We start from the raw sequence: 22498 nt of genomic DNA on the forward strand, positions 1-22498 counted from the left end.
ACTGAATCAAAAAGTTAAACAAACATCTTTAAGATGTTTTCTTTACATGTGAAATAAAGAAACAGTTAAAACTGAAACAGGAAGTGCTTCTGGACCAGTGTTGTTTACATCTTGTAAAATGGTCTATAAGGGACGTTATAATAGGACCAACTTAGACCCATATGAGAACGTTTTGATTACGTCCTCTTTGAAACGTTGTTACAGATTACAGAACGTCCCCCTAAAGTCATTTAAGGAACGTTGAACTGCAGCACTTTCATTACCAAAAGAGGACATTTCAGGAACGCCCCTAATGTTCTGTAAAGGTTTGGAATGTTCGTCACCTTTAGAGAACTTTTAGGAAATGTTACCTATGGTCGCGGGAACGTCACCTTCTACCTGGGATGTACAAGAATAAAAGCAGAGATTACTGACTGAAATGCTTCAACAGCGTGTCCTTAAATGTGAGTTGTTTCTCCGAGCAATGCTACTGCTTGTACATTAGATGCACCCTATCTGTAAAAAATGACAAAAACAGAACGGCTTCCTATATTTGTTGTTGTAAAACCGTGTCTGCACTAACCTAATGGTTCTTTCATAGAAAATTAGCTCTTACAGTACATATTGAGTCTTATTAATTTTTATCACAATCATTAGCGTCGGTGCCTGTGAAATTCCTAAATGATGGTTCTCTCTTTATTTTAAGACCCCGAAGAGCAATGTGGAGTGACATCTTTTACCCTGGAAACCCTGAAAGAAGGGAGAGGCTTATCCGCAAGCATCAAGAGCTTTTAGATCTGATGAAAGGCAACTTCCGTGCCACCAACCAACTCATAGAGACTCTTAATGAGCACTTGCATTTGTCCTTCAGTCCGATTGCCCTGGACGAGAAAGCTACTGTGAAGGAGAACTGTGACGTGATCATTGGACGCATACATGAGATCCAGGCAGAAGTGGAGAAGATTGACCAACACCTGAAGGAGAAGCTGGAGCCGAAGCTGTATGAGAAACTGCTGGCCTTGTCTCTGTCTGCCGATGACCATCATCAAGTCTCGCGTGTTATAACTGGAACTTTTGTGTGTGCTGGTGCTGTTTACAGTTCAGCCATATGGCTAGTTGGTTGGCTAATTAGGAATGGCACAATTCTGACAGAAATAACTTTGGAGATTAGTAAGTTTGCAGTAGCGACTTTCGGCGGTGTTGTATTTGCACTGGCAGTTGGATTTGGTATGATTGTTGAGGCCATTCTAGGAAGTATTGAGCGTGGTAAACTTGAGAGGGCTCTGGAAGATTATGAAAACGCTTTGCACAAATTCAGGCCAGCATCTGAAAAATATCAGGATAGCATAACCTATGTTAGGATGAAACTTGAGATGAGGAAAGAATAAGAAAGTAACTTCCATGTTCTTATGAGTTATCTGAAACAATAACAAGTATAACAGTGATTCAATGTGGAAAATAAATACTGTCTTACATGGTTAAAATAGGTGTTTTCGAGTTAAGTGCACCATAAGTATACCATAACATAGAAGTAAGTTTTCTTTTTACCATTTCACATGTGAATCTATATACTTTTTTCAAAAGTACTAAGTGTATTTACTTATGCTTTCATGATTGTTTATGTATTAAATTTGTTTAGTTGTAAATGATGTACCTCTGCATCCTTCTGCTATAATCGTTCTCAATTCACTGAAATAAATTGTTTAACAACATTTAACAATGACCCCTGATTTATTTTTATTTTTAAATACAAATTCAACTTGCATTCAATGCAAATGTTTAACACTTCTAAAAAAAATTGCTTTTGAAAAGATGGACATGGAAATTAAAGATTTTTCTTTCTTATTTTATACAAGTGTCCCCCTCTTGACAACCTGAAAACCCCAAAATGATGTCTCTTCCGATCATTGGCAAGAAAGACAAACTGAAGAAAGAAGACCTGATCAGGCGTACCCAGACCCTCCACCACTATGTGCACAGATACTTCAACATCACCAACAGACTGTTGGAGATCCTTGATACTCACCTGAATCAAAGCCCTTCCCCTGAAATCTCTGCAGATGAACGTGTGAGTATTGAGGAGAACTTTGCCAGGGTGAGAGATGCCATGCATATGATCATTGAGCTTTCTCAGAGGGAGGACAAGCATGTCCGTAAGAGCCTTGAACCTGCTCTTTATCAGCAGATTGCCTTCTCTGGAGTGTCCCTGAAAGAGAAGGCTGCCATGATAAAGAATCTGCATCAGGACACCCTGGGACTCTTGGGGAATGTTTTCGGCCCTCTGGTCACTGTTCAACTGGCACACAGTGATCTGGGGAGTGTAATGCCTCCAGCGGAACTGCATGAATCCCAGCCCGTTCAGTCTCTTGCCCTCGGGGATCTAGTGCAGCACAGAGCAAGAATCACTAAGCTTCTGTGTGGACCAGGGAAGCAGCAGAAGAGCCTGGATGAAGCCCTGGAGTTAGTGGAAGATGCCCTGTCTGTTCTGCAGCCGCTCTGTGACTCCTACAATGACATTCTGAGTGAAGTGGAAGCCTATGTCACCATCATATCTGAAAATATGTAGAGCACATATGATCATGAATTTAGAGTCCTTCAAGAGTTTAATCAATTATGAAGTTTGTGAAACACAAAATTGGATTGTTGGATTCCTCCATTAGATTGTTAAATGATTAAGTTAGAAAGATCAAGTTGTTCAGATACATATAATAGAATAAATAAGGATCAGAAATGAAAATACATGCACTGTTTCTTCAGTTCTCTCTCTAAGAATTAAAAAAAAATGCAACTCAAAATTTGGTCTTACATCACATGTAGCTAGAACATGAAAACTTCTTTAAAAATTATATATGCAAAAACATTATTTGATATGGCTGAGGGTATGAGGGAACAAAATAAATTCCCAGATGTTTTAGGTCAGGTAGGTGTTATCCAGTGGTGGTAAGAAAAACTACTCCAGTTACTACTTTAGTACTAGTAGTTATAACGCCAAAATAAGGCAACCCAGGTGAAAAGGAAATTCAAATTGTACCATACAAAGTGCATATTAAATGTATTGTTTTGAACTTCAAGTAGGCTATATTAAGTGTATTTCAAGATATGCTTAAGATAAAATTTAAGCTATTTGCTCTATATTTTAATATATTAAATTCTGCTAAAATGGAACCACTTCAAGTGCATTTAGGTGTATTTCTTTAATAGATTATTATAAAGTTGTTTTATTCAGTATTCAAAGTAGTATATTAAAGGTATAGCGGAGGATTTTCTTTTTCCGGGTAGTCTATACTATTGGTCCACCTAAGTGTCAATCATTCTGGTAATATGTTTACGTAAGGCCGTCGTACGTGCTCATCCCTATGTAGTTTTCACTTTCAGGTGTATTATGTCAGAGTTACGGTTTCAGCCTGTTAAGGCAAAAATTCAATAAACAGACATCGCTGCGTAAGGGACACTTCAGAGCAGTGGCGTAACTTTGTTTTAAAAAGTGGGTGGGACATGTGTATAAATAAATGAATCACGTGACACATGAATAAAAACATAAATCCGATTTTAAAACATGTCCAGTGGAATAGCCTATACAGAAAGTCCTGTAAAATTAAACGAATAAATTGACCTAATAATATGAATAAAAATTATATAAACAAAAATATACATAAAAGTTTTAAAAGTAAATTAACTATTAAGCCATAATTTTGATAACTGATTTTTTGCAGAACACACACGATTAAAATTTAAATTGGCTTATAGCCTATCCATTGTACACACAAACTGCTGTACAATTAAACGAATAAATGGGCCTAATATTATAAATAAAGATAAAAAATAAGTGTATGAACAAAAATGTAAAAAAAAAAAAAAAAAAAGGCCTACATAAACATTTTAAAAGTAAATTTAAAAAGTAAATTAACTATTAGGCCAACATTTTGATAACTAAACGTTTGCACAGCGCTCACAAATAAAATAAAATTATGCTTATATCAATTGTACAAAAAAATGCTGTAAAATTAAACGAATCAATGGGCCTAATTATATATAAATTAAACTTAAAAAAAAGAAAGAAAGAAAGAAAATGAATTGCTTTCCTTTTCTACAGTTCTTTTGAGTTCACCTTCAAGAACACAAGTTTGGACAATGTCTGAGGCTTCAGACTCATGCGGTGGTTGCGGAGAAAACCCTCTCTGCCCTTGCAGACTCGCTTGGGATGCTGAACACAATGCGAGCTTCTTTAGCCAGGCGGGGAAATGAAATGGGGTCAGACTCGTGGTGTGAGCGGAGCGAAATTGGAGCGGGAAATAGGGCGACGCTCAGTCCTTTTAAAAAATGCCCCTTTGCGCTCTGTCCAAGATCCGCCCGCTCGCGCTCCACTCCGCTCACATGCTCTGCACCGGAACGAACAAATAGTCTCCGAAACGGATTGAAGCGCGCATGTGAAGATGTGAAGACTGTGTGTGAGCCACGAGATACACTGTAACCGCGCTACCGATCGCAGGCGGCAAAGAGCACTTTGATCACTTGATTTAAAAAACAACGTAGGCTATTTCAGGGATATATCGCTTCTTTTATTTTACAAACAAACTAAATTAATGGTCTGTCAGTTGGAGATGTTTTATTTATTTCTACTGTTAGCTATCCGTGCCGCGAGATCTTTTAAAAAGTGGTGGGGACAATATCGACCCTGGCAAAAAGTGGTGGGGACATGTCCCACCCGTCCCACCCGCAAATTACGCCCCTGCTTCAGAGTCAAATTAATAAAAGAAAAGAGAAGTTTATTCTTGCAAGAATAGGCCCAGTCACTAACACAGATTGGTACACTGTGAAGAGAGTGACGCCCAGAACACAGGCCGGGGTGAAGACTAAATAGCCCTCCCCAAGGTTATTTACTGCAAGCCGAGCCTTCTCTGTAAATTTCCACAAAGTTATAATAGGATCCATGATGCCAGGTTAGATTTACTAACCCCCTCAACCCCGCCCAGTCTAAGATGACCCCTGACCCGGCCGGTCCTCTGGTGCCTAGCTCCACTCTTGATAAGGGAGAACAATTAATACATGTGAGATTACAATTCCCCACAACAATTCCCCCCTGTTTATCATTAGCTTACCCATAATCATAATAATAAACAAAGACAATTTTTTTTTAGCCCAACATCACATTTATACCCTTCAATTGATTTTCGCATAAATGATCACTCTGCTTAAACATCTGTTGAAAAAATAGTATTTGTGAAAGAAGAAAGCTTAAGGCTGTTTTTGCGGAGTAAAGCTCCATTAATTGTCTAGCAAGCAAGTAAAGCATTTTATTTGAAGCCGGGCTAAATGAATAATCACTGTTATTGCACTCCTGATAAAAATCAGACCCTCAGTCACTCCAAATATATAAGAAATAGGTTATAGATTAGCAAGAAAAACAACCAACAAAACCCCATAATTGTTCCAATATGATATTAAAATACACCAAAATGCAGCAGTCCTATCGCTACAATTGGCAGTACCGTCTGGATTATCCAGTACACCCATCCTCCCCACATAGACATGAACCACCCAACCCATGCCCCATTAGCATGTTCAGGCTCCTTTACCACCTGTCTCATGTGTTCAATCCACCAGTTATGTTGTCACTATAGTCTGCAATGTTAAAACAAGACTTCTAATTCAATTTAGTAAGCCCTTATGAATGCCGTTTAACAAATCTTACCAGATAAGTCTTATAATTTTATCCTTTCCTGTAACCAAATTAGTTGTTCAAAATGAACTCTAATATCTCTAGTACAGACACATCAATCAATAGATTTCCTATATTTGCACCAATCAAATCAATACTTAGTTTGATTCAACCAAAATCATCAAAATCATCACAGAAACAGATTCTCCTGTTAAACTTAAACCATCAGTTGGCAGGTGGTTCCTCCAGGTGTGTTGATCATCTCGTTCGCCCCATGGACGTTCCATGTTCACCAGGGTGACACTTTACGTGCCATCGCAATGGTCTTCCCACGTCGGGAGGGAGGCTGTTACTAGCACTAGCCTTTGACCCCTCACTTTATGCTCTATTGGATGGTTGAGGCCTGTTGGTGTTGTCTTAAGGTGAGAGGCTGATGTAAATGGTTTTGACGCAAACTTTGCATGCGAACTATTAGCTTTTCCGTTACACTTTTTCGTTATGCGTCCAGTGTGAAAGGGCCTTAAAAGTTACAAAAATAGATTTTCTGACCAAATGTTAGACACTATACAAAGGATTGCACACCATAAACACTTGTTGATTTTTAGTGTGTGTTTCTGTTCATATTTACGGGTATTTTGACAGCTTTTTTTTCATACACTCTGATCTTTCCTTGCGCAACATTTTTCCATGTGCTTCCTAACGAGGTGAAATATGCTTACAATAGATGCAGCTGTATCATTTCTAATATAGAGAATAAACTAATATCATCCTCGTTCTGTGTGTGTGTGTGTGTGTGTGTGCTGATGAAGGCTGAATCAGGTCAGATAAGAAGCAAAGGTCACATATCTAATGCCGGTACACACTGTATGATTTCAAAATAATGACTCCTGTAAAATATCATGTTATGGGCAATTGGAAAATGCTATGGTATTCACACAGCCCCAACAATCATCTTGCGTCAGTTTGTGCGCTTTAATGGCAGTGACTGAAAAAGTGATCATCTAGCCCTGCTTGATGGCATTTGATAAATAAAGACCATATTAAACATGTTAATGTTTTAAAATGTGCATCTTTTCAATTCAACAGTAATTTGTGATAATTTCTTAACATTTATTCAATTACAAGTGTCAGCATAAACTGATCAACACTTTAGTAGCTGTCTGATGTACGGTAGGTGTTTTCAAGGCGTTTTCATTTTTAAACTTGTGTTTTAGTTCTTGTATGTTATTTTTCTCCTCTTCTGAGAACTCAAATGTATTCTTGTATGTCGTCTTCCCCGCCGCATGCAGAAATGTAGCACACTGCAGCGTGTCAGACGTCTCTGCTACTCCGCTAGCTAGCGAGAAAAGATCAACCTCTGGATCCAGTTCCTCCAGTTTTCCCAGAGATTTCCTTGCAGGATCAATGGCGGCGGTGGCTGTAACTGTGCCATCCTCTGTTTCTGCCTTTCTATACGTTTATTTTATTCTGACACCATGATCTTTAGACCGACAGACGAACATCAGACCCTGTGTCATCACATAACTTTATTATACTCCAGTAACAACACACACACACTGTAGTATCTTTACACTGCATAAAGTAGACAACTACATTCATAAAGTTGAGTCAATGCTTTACTTGGTTTGTTGCCACATACACACACCAGGCCGCCAGCATATCACATGTCTCTCTCCCAGATCAAACACAACACTTACAATGACACCTAGTGGTTACTCCAAGATACTACATCCCCTCCTTCTTAAGTTAAGCACCAATAATACTTACAATAAATTACTTACAAAATGAAACAATATAACCCACATTCTAGATTTTTTTTTTTTAACTCTTTAACAACTATCTTAGTTATTGACTTAACTTATGTAACATAGTCTTTCAAGTAAGCAGGAGCACGTCTCTCTCTTGCCGACCTTCTCAGGTGTATAGGTTGGTTAGTCTCTTTTTCTACTACAGTCACTTCTATCGACGGTCCTCCTTCAAGCGAAGCCCTCTCCTGTTCAGCAGATGCATTAGTCACAGCAGCAGGTACATTAGCCACATCCTCACTAGACAATGTAGAAGTGTCACCATCCTGTTCATTTTCAGTGGGTAGTGCAGTCTCAAGCATCTCGTCTGTACAGCGTTTTCTTATTTGGTCCACATGTCTTCTCACAGTTAGTCCATGCCCTAGCACAGTCTTGTATGAAAGAGGTCCTGTACAACATTCCACTACTGCAGGAATCCATTTGGTTCCACCACCATAATTCCTCACGTACACTGAATCTCCCACTTCAAAACTTCTAAGTTTGCAGCTTATGTCATGGCTTTCTTTTTGTTTCTGCTGTTTTTTTTAAATTTTGGACTTCATATCGGGAATGAGTAAGTCGAATGTGGATCTCAACTTCCTTGACATTAGCATTTGAGCAGGTGACAACCCTGATGTTGCATGAGGAGTGATTCTATAATTAAACAAGAATCTTGCAACTCTTGTCTCCACAGTGTCACCTTTCATCTTTTTCATCCCCTCCTTGAAAGTTTGAACAGCTCGCTCAGCTAGGCCGTTTGAAGAAGGATGGTAAGGAGCTGACGTTACATGATGAATGCCATTGTTTTTCATGAACATTTCAAACTCATTACTGGTAAAACATGTCCCGTTGTCTGACACTAACATTTTGGGTAATCCATGGGTACTGAAACACATTCTCAGTTTCTCAATTGTAATTCGGGATGTGGCATGTGTGACAGGATAAACTTCCATCCACTTAGAATGAGAATCTACCAGAATGAGGAACATTCTTTCTAAGAAGGGCCCTGCATAATCTACATGAAGTCTTTCCCAGGGTGAGCTCGGCCATTCCCACGGGTGCAGAGGAGCTTGAGCAGGTGCCTTTCGGAAACGCTGACATACTTCACAATTCTGGACCACCCTCTCTACATCCTGATCCATACCAGGCCACCACATATAGGATCGGGCCAATCCCTTCATTCTTGACATACCAGTATGAGTCTGATGTAATTGCTTTAATATAGCCGCTCGACCTTGTGAGGGAATTATGATTCTCGCTCCCCAAGTCACACATCCATCTTTGACACTCAAAGCATCTCTCCTATGATGGTACGGTAACACTTGAGGCTCTACTTTCTCAGGCCAGCCCTTTAATATGTACTCATGTACCACGGAGAGTGTTATGTCGTGAAACGTCCATTTCCGAATTTGTGCTGCACTTACAGGGGAGTCATCCATTAAGTCCATCATCAGTACCTGATCATTAGTATCATCAGGTTCTCCCACGCCTGGCACTGGGAGTCTACTTAGAGCATCAGCATTTTGATGGTACTTCCCTGGCTTGTACACAATATTATACTGATATGCTTGTAACATTACAGCCCACCTTTGCACTCTGGGTGATCCCATTTGAGGAACTGCCTTTGTTTCATTGAACAAATGGATCAAGGGCTTATGATCAGTGCAAATAGTAAATGCCCGACCATACAAGTACTTATGAAATCTTTGGATGCCAAAAATCACAGCTAAGCCTTCTTTGTCCAACTGTGAATAACGCTTCTCTGCAGACGTGAGTGTTCTTGACATGAACCCAAGGGGTTTCTCCATACTCTCTCCTTTTCTACGCTGCGAGAGCACTGCACCTACCCCATAGGGAGAGGCGTCACAAGCCAGAACCAGTTCAGAATCTGAGGAATAATGAACTAGCACCTCGGCTGATTTTAGCAGGGATTTAGAGTCTTTGAAAGCTTCTTGTTGTGGCTTTTTCCACATCCACTGAACCTCTTTTCTCAGCAGCAGATGTAGAGGAGCTAGCAGCGTTGCCAGGTTGGGAAGGAACTTATTATAATAATTGAGCAAGCCCAGATATGCTTTGAGTTCTGCAACATTACTTGGTTCTGGTGCTTCTTCTATAGCTTTCACTTTAATTGCCATCGGATGTAAACCCTGGGCATCTACTCTGTGGCCTAAATATTCCACCTCATCTGCCAGGAACATGCATTTTCCCAGTTTCAATCGCAAACCAGCTTCTTTCAATCTCGCCAGCACTTCATCCAGTGTCTTCAAGTGACTTTCTTGATTTACGCCAGTCACCAATATATCATCAAGATAAACAACTACTCCTTGAATACCTTGCAACAATCCCTCCATTGTTCTCTGAAAGATAGCAGGAGCGGAAGCAACTCCAAAGGGTAAATGATTATATGTGAATAACCCTTTTTGTGTATTCACTGTAAAGTATTTCTTGGAGTTTTCATCCATGATGATTTGTTGGTATGCGTGACTCATATCCAGTTTTGTGAACTGTTTTCCTCCATCCAACCGAGCAAAAAGATCCTCCACCCTTGGTATGGGATACTGTTCCAATGTTGAGGCTCTGTTAACTGTGAGTTTGTAATCACCACATAATCTTACACTGCCATCTGGTTTCAGGATAGGAACAACAGGAGCTGCCCACTCTGAGTACTTTACAGGTGAGATGATTTTGTGCCGCAGCAGTCGATTAATCTCCTCCTCCACCTTTGTTTTCAGGGCAAATGGCACAGATCTAGGTCTAAAAAACCTGGGTGTGGCATCAGTCGGCACATGAAGAGTGGCAGTAGTACACCTTAATGTCCCCAGCTCCTCCTTGAAAACTTCCTCATGCTGGAATAGCACCTGTTGCAACGTCATCTCCGACTGCACCAGCTTTATCTCACTCCATTGCATTTGAAGCTCTTCAAGCCAGGATCGGTCTAGTAAGCAAGGCCCTGTTCCCTTCACTATAACAAGTGGCATTATCTTTTCTTGCTGCTGGTATTTTACTTCTACATCAGCCACACCCACTATTCCCAATGGCTCTCCTGTATACGTTCTCAACTTGATTTTTGTAAGTCTCAGTTTGGGAGCTTCAGGGTCTTTCCAGATGACCTTGTACATTCCATCACTTATAAGACTGACACTATATCCAGTATCGATTTCAAAGTTTATCAGTCGGCCATTAACAATTAACTCAACAGTAAGGGGTTTTACTTTCTTCAGTGCATCAGTTTGTACACATGCCAACGTGAATGTTTCTTCAAATTCATCACTGTCATTATTGTCACTTACATTGAATGCTCGATGCGGCCGCACCCCTTTTCCACTTCTTCCAGTTATTGCGGGTCCGACAGGCCCTGGCGATATGACCTATTTTTTCACACACATAACATTTGTCCTTCTTAAATCTGCAATCATTTGCTTTATGGTTTGTCCCACAGCATCTGTAACATTCTCTTAATTCTTTTTGTTCACTAATTTCTCCCTTTTTCCAGCGATCAGGTTTCCTCTCTTTATACATGACGCTGTTACATGCCTGTACGCTGGATTTACTTTGTAAGTCGAGCACATTTTTACTTGCCCCTTCATTGGCTACTGCAATTTTAAAAGCAGTCTCAAACGTCAGATTTGCTTCTGAGAGCAGCCTTCTCTGAATCCGATCACCATCTATGCCACAAACAAGTCGATCCCGCAGCATTTGATCCAAAGTTGCTCCATAATTACAATCTTGTGCCAAACGACGTAACTCTGCTACATATTCTGTCACAGTCTCTGTCAGCTTCTTCATCCTTGAATCAAATCTAAATCGCTGTACAATCTCACTTGGCTGAGGGTTGAAATGATTTTTTAGCAGTGTTACCAGTTGCTGAAAAGTCTTTTCACTTGGCTTTGTTGGACTCAGAATATTTTGCATCACACTGTAAGTTTGTGGTCCCACAACACTTATGAGAATAGCTCTTTGCTTACCCTCATCTTCAATTCCATTAGCCACGAAAAATTGCTCCAGTACTTCAGAATACTCTTCCCATGTTTGAGCTTGTGCATCAAATGCCGCTAGTGAGCCAATAGTTCCTGTGGCCATGGTTAATCCTCCATATGTTGTCTTCACAGGCTTCTTTTTTTTCCTGGTTGTCACAATCCAATCCTCGTCGCCAAAAATGTAGTATCTTTACACTGCAGAAAGTAGACAACTACATTCATAAAGTTTGAGTCAATGCTTTACTTGGTTTGTTGCTACATACACACACCAGGCTGCCAGCATATCACATGTCTCTCTCCCAGATCAAACACAACACTTATATTACAATGACACCTAGTGGTTACTCCAAGATACTACAAAATACGATCTTCAATTCCCGCGTTTTATACAGATTTAATGAAGTGCACGTCACCGAAAGCAACAGATATGAGTTGGATTTTATTGATCATCGGCTAATTTCAAAATCAGCAAAGACGGTGATAAGAGAGAGCGGCAACAGAACTGGTAAGATCATTTCGTTTCTTTACTTTTAATGAAGATGGTAGTGTTAATCGTCTGCGACTTACTTTCACTTTGATTTGCGATAGATTGCGGCGCGTTGGCTTGCGTTCAGCCGCTCATCTGAGGTGATGATGCGCGTCGCAGTAGCGTCGTCATATCTGACTAAAATAGCATGACATGTAGCCTGTAACACGCTCTCACACGTTTCTTTTTTCTTTTTTTTTCTCGCATTTTTGGGAGTATTAACATTTACATATGTGGTTTCAAGAACAAGATGCATTTACTTGTCCAGTTTCGTCTGGAATGCGGCCCAGACCACCTTCTGAAGTGGTTTGAGTGATCGGATTCAAATCCGCCTCGAATGCGTTTCGGGGGGCATTTACACCAGGTCTTGTAGATTGTTGTAGATGCCTTTATTAATCCCCCCAGGGGAAATTCAATGTCCATCAGCATTAGTGTGTGTTGATTACCAGCAAACATTCTCACTACTATACACACATAAAAGAGAGCACCAATAATAACAATTAATAAAAGTTAATAAAAGAGTCGATAAAAAAGTCCCACAACAAACTGCTACAATCATTAGTAGTAGATCGATAATGCACTTCAAGCAGTTCCATTGTATAGCCTTATGGCGGCCGGAAGAAATGACCTCCTGAACCTCTCAGTCCTGCAGCGCATAGAGAGGAGACGGTCGCTGCGATTGCTTTGCTGGGCAACCACAGTTTCATGTAGTGGGTGGCTCCTGTTACTGAGGATGGATTTCATCATTCTCCTCATTCTTCTCTCCACCAACTCGCCTACAGAATCAACCCTCCTCCCCAGCACTGACACACCCTGGTTGACCAGTTTGTCCAGTCGGTTCCCATCTCTGGCTTTCATACCGCTGCCCCAGCACACCAGAGCAAAGAACACAGCGCTGGCCAGCGGTCTTTTCACGATCGGATAGCTATCCGATCACAGAAAACGCATGAAGTGGCCAGGTGTAAATGGCCCCTATAATGTAGCATAGGGTTCTTTAATCAACTCCGAAGGACATTTTATGCTAAAAAAGGTTCAAAACTGACCAGAAAGAACCCTTTTGGCTCAAAGGTTTTTTAAAGGCTATTATTCATTCATATATTACATTATTCTGCAACATTTGTAGTTGTTATTAAATTATTGTTTATTAAACTGTTGTAGTAACTTAATATCACATTTTAATCATGCAGATTTTTAGAGGATAAAAAGTGAAATGCCACTCTTTGTCTGATTGATTAATTACATTTTTTAACCACCATATATTGAATTTTGTGATCATTCACATGCATTGCATTTTAGGGTTCCAAATACATAACGCTTTAGAACCTTTTAAGGTTCTATATTGAACCTTTTCTTCTAAGAGTGTAATTGTTACAGCAGACACAAAGCGAACAGAACATTTCAGGGTAACACTTTAGAATACGGTTCCTTCGTTAATGAATAACTACACAAGAACTAATGAGTAACACAATATTAACAATCTAGTAACTATTATTAACTAACAAGAAACTCTGATTAACAAACTTGTAAGTAATAGCGCACAGATGAAAGTGGTAGTTCACTATTAACTAATCAATAACTTCTATTTTTTTAATACTTCCCAGAGAACTACTGAAAAAGTTTATTAACAATCTAGTAACTACTATTAACTAAAATAAACTCGTATTAACGAATTAGTAAGTAATAGCTCACAGATGAAAGTGTTACTAGATACTTCTGTGGGAATTACTAATTATTTGGATCCGTATTATAAAGTGAAGATCATTGGAACTAACTAATGAAAGTGTTACTACATGATCTAGTTATGATTTGTGCAACCGTTGTAACTTGTTGTATTATCACAAATAAATTGGATGTTGCACTTAAAATGCAATGGTTTACCTAAATAAATTATCGCCTAATATGACAATTCATATTGTGTCTTTCTGTCATTTGCACTAAAAACATCCCTGTCTCATGTTAAGGTCCCTAACCCCTCACATAATGATGACACATTGCACTCGCACATTTATCAATTAGACATTATTAGTGTCATAAGGGAGTTCAATCCATTGTTTATGGCCTGACGAGCCGCGTGTGAGTTTTAGTAATAGTAGTTTTTGACAATCAAGTGCCACCCCAAATAAAAGACTGGCACAAGTTGGCCCCCCCAGAAATAATGTCCTGGCTACGCCCCTGCATATAGCATAAATAATTTGCAAGCTGCTAAAATAAAGCATACAAAACATCATCTAAAATGATCTATAGGCTATATGATTATAATCAGAGCATGTGCATGTTTGTCAGTGATTTATATTAGGTTATTACAGCATTTAAAGAGCATTTGAAACGCCGTAACCTTTGCCGTTTCTGCATCTGAGGCAAACGCATTAACAGACTCTTTGTCAGACTCCGTACAGTTAAAATCCGATTCTGAAACGTTGTCAACCTCGGGCTGAAGTAAATTTATGTAGGCTACTCATTTTCACAAACTAAATTAGAATTACGAGTTTGCTTACTTGGCAGAAGGAAACGCTCCATCTTTCTAAATAATTCTAATACATTGCAATTTATGTGACCTGACGTTGGACGTCGCATATGTGTAATGAGTAAAATGTTTGTCTTAAATTATTTTATCATTTATTAATTAGAATATACGAAAACATTGATTTTTATTAGTAAACTATTTTCTAAACAGCCAAAATATAATTGCTTCCAGATATTAGCTATTGGGGTGCTTTGGTCTTTCTTGGGGGTGCTGAAGCACCTGCTAGCCCCTCCCTAGCGCCACCTATGCCCTTTATTAAAAATTCATATAAAACAATCACTTAAAATGTCCTCCAGAGATTAATATTAATATGAGGAAGTCAAACACATGAACACTCACCTTGATCAAACTTTCCCTTATGGAACAAAATTATATTGCAGTATGTTGGAATATACCATGTGATATATTAGGCAATATATATATATATATATATATATAGGATTTAAAATATTTATATTGTCCAATATATTGCAATATAGTCCATATATTTATATATATTGATACTTATATTGCAATCAAGACCAAAATAGTCACTATATTTTTTACATATAGTTTGTCTTTTTAAAGTTTGGCTTTATAGGCTTTAATATACTGCAATATATGTGCTAGATACACGTCTATAGTTCTCAGTTCAGCTCAGCTGTTATTAGTCAAATAAGACAGAAACACACACAGGAGAACTGAGAGATCTTTAATTATATTCATGACAGAAGAGAGAGAATACAGGACAGTCTCTGACTCCATATGTGACACATGAAACACTTCTATAAACACACAACAATATTACTAATAACTCTCTTCTGATTTCCATGCAAGCTCTGGTTAATATTTCATATAAACTTAAATCTCTTCTGATATACTTTCTGCACTTTAAATCAAGTGTTTTTAGGGATAGTTCACCCGAAACTGTCCACTGACTTCATAAAATCATCTCACAATATTGTCTTTTCTGTTCCACAGAAGAAAGAAAGTTATTCATCTTTTGATGGACATGAGAGCATATGTACATTATGTCAGTTATCTTTGTAACAGCGTGAATAGTAGTTATTTGGTCAAAAGAGTATAATGTACATGCATTAGGAACACAAGCAAGACTACGAGCTGAAACTACTTGATGTTGTTGATCTGAAGTGAGAATAAACCGTGCTTTATACAACCCTCCTCTCCATCGTATGATAAAGTCCTGCTGATCCAGAACGCCAGCAGAAGCATCAACACTACATCAACACATCTTTAATAAAACTCTGTTCACCGCATGTGTTTTATGGAGCAATTGATGAATCAAGAGTTGTCTCTAATAAAGCTAAATGCCATAGAAAGAAAGGGTGTGTGAGTGAACAGAATGTCATTGACTTCATGATGTTGAAACTGAAGTGCAGGTCCGTGAATGAGACGCAGGCTTTAGCACTGAAACACAGCAGGCAAACTCTGCACTACTGACTCCAGAGTGTTCGTCCCGTGTGTGTGTGTGTGTGTGTGTGTGTCGAATCCTGATGTGTGTCAGTTCTACAACAGCAGTGAACAGACTTCATTAACCCTCCCACATCAGGCCTGATGAACATGTACAGGACACAGTCAGCCAGCGGGCAGGAGATACTCAGAAAAACGCCCAAATATATCGAGCAATACCATATAGTACCACCTGAAATAGTAAGCACCATAATCTATAATAAAATTCGTGAATATGTAGGGGACACTCGCGTAGCTACGGGTGGGCCTGGATGGGCCTGGGCCCACCCACCTGTCAGTCAGGCCCATCCAGTCAGTGGCCTCACAATGTAGCTGAAGCAGGGAATTCTGTTGCGATTGTCACAATACTTGACTAAAAATAAAAATAATAAAAATAATAATAATAATAATAAAATAAATCTTAATGTTTCTTGATTCTTGTTTGGTTGTCATGGTGATGACGAAATGCCCGCGCAGTCAGATTGCGAACAGCCCATCCCCCCTTCACAACGACGTACACATTTCACAGAGGGAGACTGAAGTTTAGCTAAGAAGAAGTATGTTAAACTAAAATGAAACAGAGCAACTTACTAAAGTTTGTGTCAAAAAGACCACGGCCGCTGCAGGAGGAAAATAATGCAGATGTTCAGGAGCCTCAGCCATCAGTCTCGAGTAGTAAGGACGTTAATTCAGCAATCTCTCCCTCACCAGCAGCGCTCCATTCTACCTCACCTACACGCCAGTGTACAGGTACATACAGCCATGTCTTAGGATAAGTAATAGGCCTATATACAAATGTGCAATAATTAACACGAATGAATCATGATTTACTATATCAGCGTTATGTACGTTCATTTTTTCAGACTCGGCTAAGCCTAGGGCCAGCACTGAGGATGTAACAGCTCCATCCGATTTATCCACCATTGATGACCCTGTTACCCAGCCCAAACTCAGTTCATTTCCAGTCACCACTATAGCAGGCAAAGGAAGAAGTTTTAATGTCCGGTGGTATGAAAAGTACCCATGGCTAGAGTACAGTATTTCGAGAGACGCTGTGTTTTGTAAGCCATGTCGCCATTTCCCCGAAGCAGCCACCGAGAGCCGATTTATAAAAACTGGCTTTAGAGACTGGAAGCATCTCACCCAGTGTTGTGTTAAACATGAGGCTAGCAGGGCACATGCTACAGCGCTGGGCAGGTCTGAAGGATACAGACAAAGCCATAAACCAGGACGGGGAAATATAATTAACCAGCTGCACAAAGATTCTGTCAACAGTTCGTTTGTGGAAAGGAATAGAGAACACATTAAAGTTGTAATAGACCTCGTTTTATTTTGTGCAAAACAAGACATTCCCTTGCGTGGACATCGTGAAACTGAAGATGCACTGAACAAAGGCAACTTTTTAGAATTATTTCAACTGATCTCCAACTATCACCCAGAAATAAAAAAGCGATTGGACGAATTGCCTAGAAACGCGAAACTCACTAGTCCTGATATTCAAAATGAAATCCTGGAAATCGCTGCTTCATTAATTATCCGCAAAATAAAGGCGGATTTGCACGATGAGACAGAAACACATTATGCAATTTTAGCAGACGAATGTAAAGACTTATCAAAAAAAGAGCTTGTGGCAGTCTGTATCCGATACATACATAAAGGCCTGCTGAAGGAAAGGGCTGTGGGATTTTTAGAGACAGGGAACATGAGCGCAAGTGCTATATCAGCAAAAATCCTGGAAGTACTGGAGCCATTGCAGCTGGATCCAGCTTTGTGCGTTGGATTTGGGTTCGACGGGGCATCCGTTATGTCCGGCAATAAAGGAGGAGTACATGTGATTTTAAAGAAAACCTTTCCTCACGCAGTATATGTCCATTGTAATTCACACCGCCTTAACCTCGTCCTGTGCACAGCGTCAAAGGTGTCCCCTTGCATATCTACATTTTTTGACGTCATTAACAACCTGCATAGTTTCATGACGGGGTCGCATAGGCATGCTAGATTTATGGAAATCCAGCAACAGCTGCGGCCAGGGAAAGCGAATTTGGAGCTAGAGAGGTCCTGTGACGTCAGATGGAGCACATGGTCAAGTGCAGTGAGTAAAGTGCTGACACTTTTGGGTCCTATATTGGAGACTCTTGCAGAATTTTCTGAAAGCTCAGGCAAGACAAAACTTGAGGCAGACTCACTACTGCAACAAATGCAAAATAAAAAAATTCTGTTTCTACTTGTAACGTTTAACAAGTTGTTTGAAACGAGTGACTATGCCACTAAGGGCTTGCAGTCTGCCACTACATCGGTGACAGATTGCATTGATCTAATCGAAGGGCTTAAGGAGAGCTACACTTCATTCAGGAATGAAGAAAATGAGATTGATAAAGTTATGGCACTGACGGATGATTTGATGAAAATGCATGACATTGTGAATTTGGACGTCACCGGGGCGCGAAAGAGGAAGTTGCCCGCTAAGTTGGGCGATATGTTGATCGAGTCTACCGTGGGCAAAGCATCACCTGTCAAGGACAACTCTGACCTGAAACAATTGTGGAATGATATACTGGACAGGCAGATCATGGAACTGAACACCCGTTTTAAGGCTGACACGTACGGGTTAATGAGAGCAGCCGCTGCTTGCTTGCCTCAGTCGAACACCTTCGGCGAAAAAACTTTGTTACTGCCTGCCGGTGCACACTTTAACATCGCTATTGGTGATTCCGAACATGAGGTGTTTGTTCAGCAGCTAGAAAGAAAAGTATCAAATGGCAGGACATTTCCATCACTTTTGGAGGTGCTCGATGCATGCCCATGCGATATCTTTCCGAAAATGAACCGTCTCCTTCGAGTCCTCATCACACTACCAATAACAAGCTGTACTGTCGAACGATTCTTTTCCACTGTAAATCGGATAAAAACCAGTATCAGAGCAACAATGGTGACACATAGACTGAACTCTTTGTCCCTGCTCTCATTTGAAAGAGAATTAACTGAATCTTTGGACTATGACGAAATCATTGCAGTGTTCAACTCTAAGCCTCGTCGTCTCCTGTTATAAGCTATATCACAAGTAAGCCAATCTACGTATAGTTGCCGAGTTAATGTTGTTTATTTCAGGGGTTCTCAAACATTTTGGAGCCAGGGACCCCTTTCAGGGGAAAAAAATTTCCAAGGACCCCCCTCATATTTATAACCGTTATTGAGCACAAAGTTAATGTGTGAGCGGCTAATGAAATATTTTTGCCCAAAATTAATGGTCTCCACCCAGGGCAGGAATTTCTAAATAGCCTACTGAGGTCCCAAAATGATCTTGCTAGGTATCTACTTAGGATCCCTCACTTAGTAATTTTTGATGTTCTTGATCTACACATGTGCATTTTAAGGTGTTTTAAGGCCCCACAATTGGATAACTATAGATTTAGAAGCATGTCAGTGGGCAGTGGCATACATTTTTTTTGTCAAGATGTCACGAAACACAATCACATATTCCAATCAGGAATGGCCTTAAAAGAGAAATGTTTCAATGATTAGGCCTATTCTGCACACAAATAAAGCCCATAAGCCTATAAATACAATGATAATGGCATTATGTTTAATAGGTGTGTGCATTAATTTGAGCTACTGTAATTAGCTAAAAAAAAACATACAGTATATGTTAAATATATGAATCCATAATGTTAATCTCATGGGCACAGTATGTTTCTCTTGACCTGCTTTTTCCTTTGTTAAAGTTGAGCTCGGTTAATACTTTGCAAACTGATTGTTTCAGTCGTTTTTTAAAACTTTTATTTAAAACAGCTGTTTAGTTTATGTTAATTTAGGCCTACATCTTATCTCGCACTTCATGACCGTTGACAGAAACGTCGTGCGGGGATTCGCGTCATGCAGAGAACTTTGAGTTCACTCCGACTCAAACATTTTGACATTGAGCTGTCGTTGTTAGTCTGCTGAAGCAGCTCAGACGAGAAGGTCAGTTATCATCGCGATGTGCATGCAACCTCAATGGTTATGGCCTTGTCCCTATGCACTTTTATTTTGATAATGATCAGACTTCTAATGTCAAATCTAGCAGTGCTAGAACTAACTATTGTGCGCGCACACGAGACGCCGGCGCGCGATTATGTGGGAATTTTTCCTCAGCAGTGGAAACAGGAATACTCTTATTTATGGTCATAGATAAGACAAGAGTGCATCATCCGAAACGGTAAAGTGTCCATTTTTTATTTGTGTATAGGCTACATTATAAATGACTACAAAATGTCATGCCTTTTAAAAATACAGAAAACAACCGGATGCGGGTTCATGCCGTCTCTCTGTCTCCTTTCTGGCGCACGTCCTGCAAAATCAACAGCAGCGAATAGTCTACTTGACGCACAGACATAGATTATCTATCTATAGAAAACTTTAAGTGTATACTTTGATGTTAAATGCATTATATAAGTTACTTAGGAATAAATAGCATGTTTTCAGATGATAAAGAAAACATGACTTATAGCATGGAAAAAACGTTAGGTTGTTATGAATTATTTCGCGGACCCCCTGGCTTTAGCTCACGGACCACCAGGGGTCCGCAGACCCCACTTTGAGAACCACTGGTTTATTTAACGTGGTTTATGTGGCCGCTGAGCCAGACTATGACCAAGCATTGTTTTTACACACTGTCCTGCTGATTTTATGATGGTGTTGTTTTGCATCTGTCAGATGCGCACGTGTGTGTAGTGTGGGCGGGGTCGCGCGCAGTGAAACTGCTGTTCTTATCGTTATGTTCTTAATACTGCTTATGATGACATACATGCTTGTGCTCTGATTAAACTGTGGTGTATTCAAGCAGGTTTAGTTGTGTTGGCCTATTTTGATCACAGATGCATTTAGGCTGTGCCCACCTGATTTTCTCTGGGCCCACCTACATTATGATTCCTGGCTACGCTAGTGGTAGGGGAGAATGAGAAAAGTGTAAGTCAGAAGCACCAGGAACAAACTGCCCAAAATCTTTTTGCGCTTTACAGAAGTAAGAGATATTGCGCGTGAAAGACCGCGACAAGTGCCGATAAAACACAGAATGATTATCGGGTAGGGGATTAAACAGGCGATCGATTGGGGCAGAGGTCTAAAAAGAGAATTGTACTTAAAGTCTGCAAAGATCAGAGGAACAAACCAGACGATCACAGAAATAACACAGCAGACTTTCAGTGAATGATGAGATCTGGACCAGATAGGATGAGAAACCAGAAGATATCGTTCAAGAGCAACACATGCCATAAAATACAGACCCACAATCAAACTATACAAATATGCATGACCTGCATTTCGTGACTCTGTGATTGTCCATGTCTGAATGAGATCTGACAGAATCAAATGAATCACAAACACTGGAGTGGAGCGCTGAGATTTGAGAAGAGCACACAACGCACACAGAGTTAAGATCATGATTACAATCTCAATGGTGGAAATGGTCCTGAGATATATTGGGTGTGCAACATAAAGTTTCCAGAGAAATTCCTTCATCTGACCCCATTCATGTTCATAATCTCCTCCACTTGATCCGCTGATATCATAATCTCCTCCAGTTGATCCGTTGATGCTGGCGTTTTGTTCTGCCATTGTTTCATAAAATCTTGACAGGCACTAAGGGCCAATCCCAATTCTACCCCTTACCCCTTCCCTTTCCCCTAGCCCTACCCCTTCGCCTTCCCCTTGACCCTAGAAACAGAGTGGCAATGCGTAGGGGTGAAAATATTCCCCTAAGAAATGGGACACCACTACGCCTCCGTTAAACGTCATTATAAGTCGTCGCTAGCGCCTACGTCACAGGATATGCGGCGATGTTTATCACAACTTCCAAGATCCCGTCGACAGCTGCAGTTATCTCAGTTGCGTGGGTTACAGCTATTTTCTTGCATCTTGTGAAGTTCGCAGGAAACAACGGAGACGACGAAAATATGTTGCGGGACTATCGTTAGCAAACTACAGTAATTTTAGCGATTTTTTTACAAACGTTTCTGTGAAGAAACTGACCGTAAATATGAACACAATATTGAATGTAACATAAAGCAAATCATTATTTGTCGTTATAATACTTATTAAAGCCACAAATACTTAAATTTATGGGTCTCCTTTGTCGCTTGGGCAGCCAGTCTGGGTTAGCAGTGACACTTCTCGTACCCCTTCGTTTGAAGTGTGCTCCCGAAAAATCTTCATTTGAAGGGCTATCTGGCCCTTCCCCCTAGCCCTCCCCCTCCAACCAAAAGAGAATTGGGACAGCCCTACCCCTTCACGTGGACGCGCAAAACGGAGGGGAAGGGGAAAGTGAAGGGGTAAGGGGTAGAATTGGGATTGGCCCTAAATAACAAACCAGTCATTAGTTTAAAAAACATGCATTCATTTACTATTGTTATCATATATTCTCTTCATTAAAAACATTAGAGCTAAATATTTGACGTGACGTGTTTTCTGTGTGTGTAATGTAAGCTTGAAATATGTGAAATGTCAGATTAAAGTTAATAAATCCTCCATTTGAACAATATGACAGAAGCAAGAATGCTGTTGTTGTGAATATTCAGTCCAGCACAGCTGCAATTGTACAATGGTTTATTAAAGGAGGAATAAATC

General features: G+C 39.9%; 2 protein-coding genes across 2 annotated transcripts; one reads left to right on the forward strand and one right to left on the reverse strand.

The window, feature by feature from the left end:
- The first annotated feature begins 654 nt into the window (after positions 1-654).
- Positions 655-1449, forward strand: LOC148997237 (single-pass membrane and coiled-coil domain-containing protein 3-like). Its single transcript, XM_089132473.1, has one exon. It carries the CDS (start codon positions 699-701, stop codon positions 1365-1367), a length of 669 nt encoding a protein of 222 aa, XP_088988599.1. The 5' UTR covers positions 655-698; the 3' UTR covers positions 1368-1449.
- A 9252-nt stretch (positions 1450-10701) lies between these two features.
- On the reverse strand, positions 10702-11502 carry LOC148997238 (uncharacterized). The gene has a single exon (XM_089119640.1). The coding sequence runs from the start codon at positions 11500-11502 to the stop codon at positions 10705-10707; it is 798 nt and encodes a 265-aa protein (XP_088975766.1). The 3' UTR covers positions 10702-10704.
- Between the last annotated feature and the right edge of the window lie 10996 nt (positions 11503-22498).

This window comes from Pimephales promelas, chromosome 2 (assembly GCF_988280905.1).
Source record: "Pimephales promelas chromosome 2, fPimPro1.hap1.1, whole genome shotgun sequence".
NCBI lineage: Eukaryota > Metazoa > Chordata > Actinopteri > Cypriniformes > Leuciscidae > Pimephales > Pimephales promelas.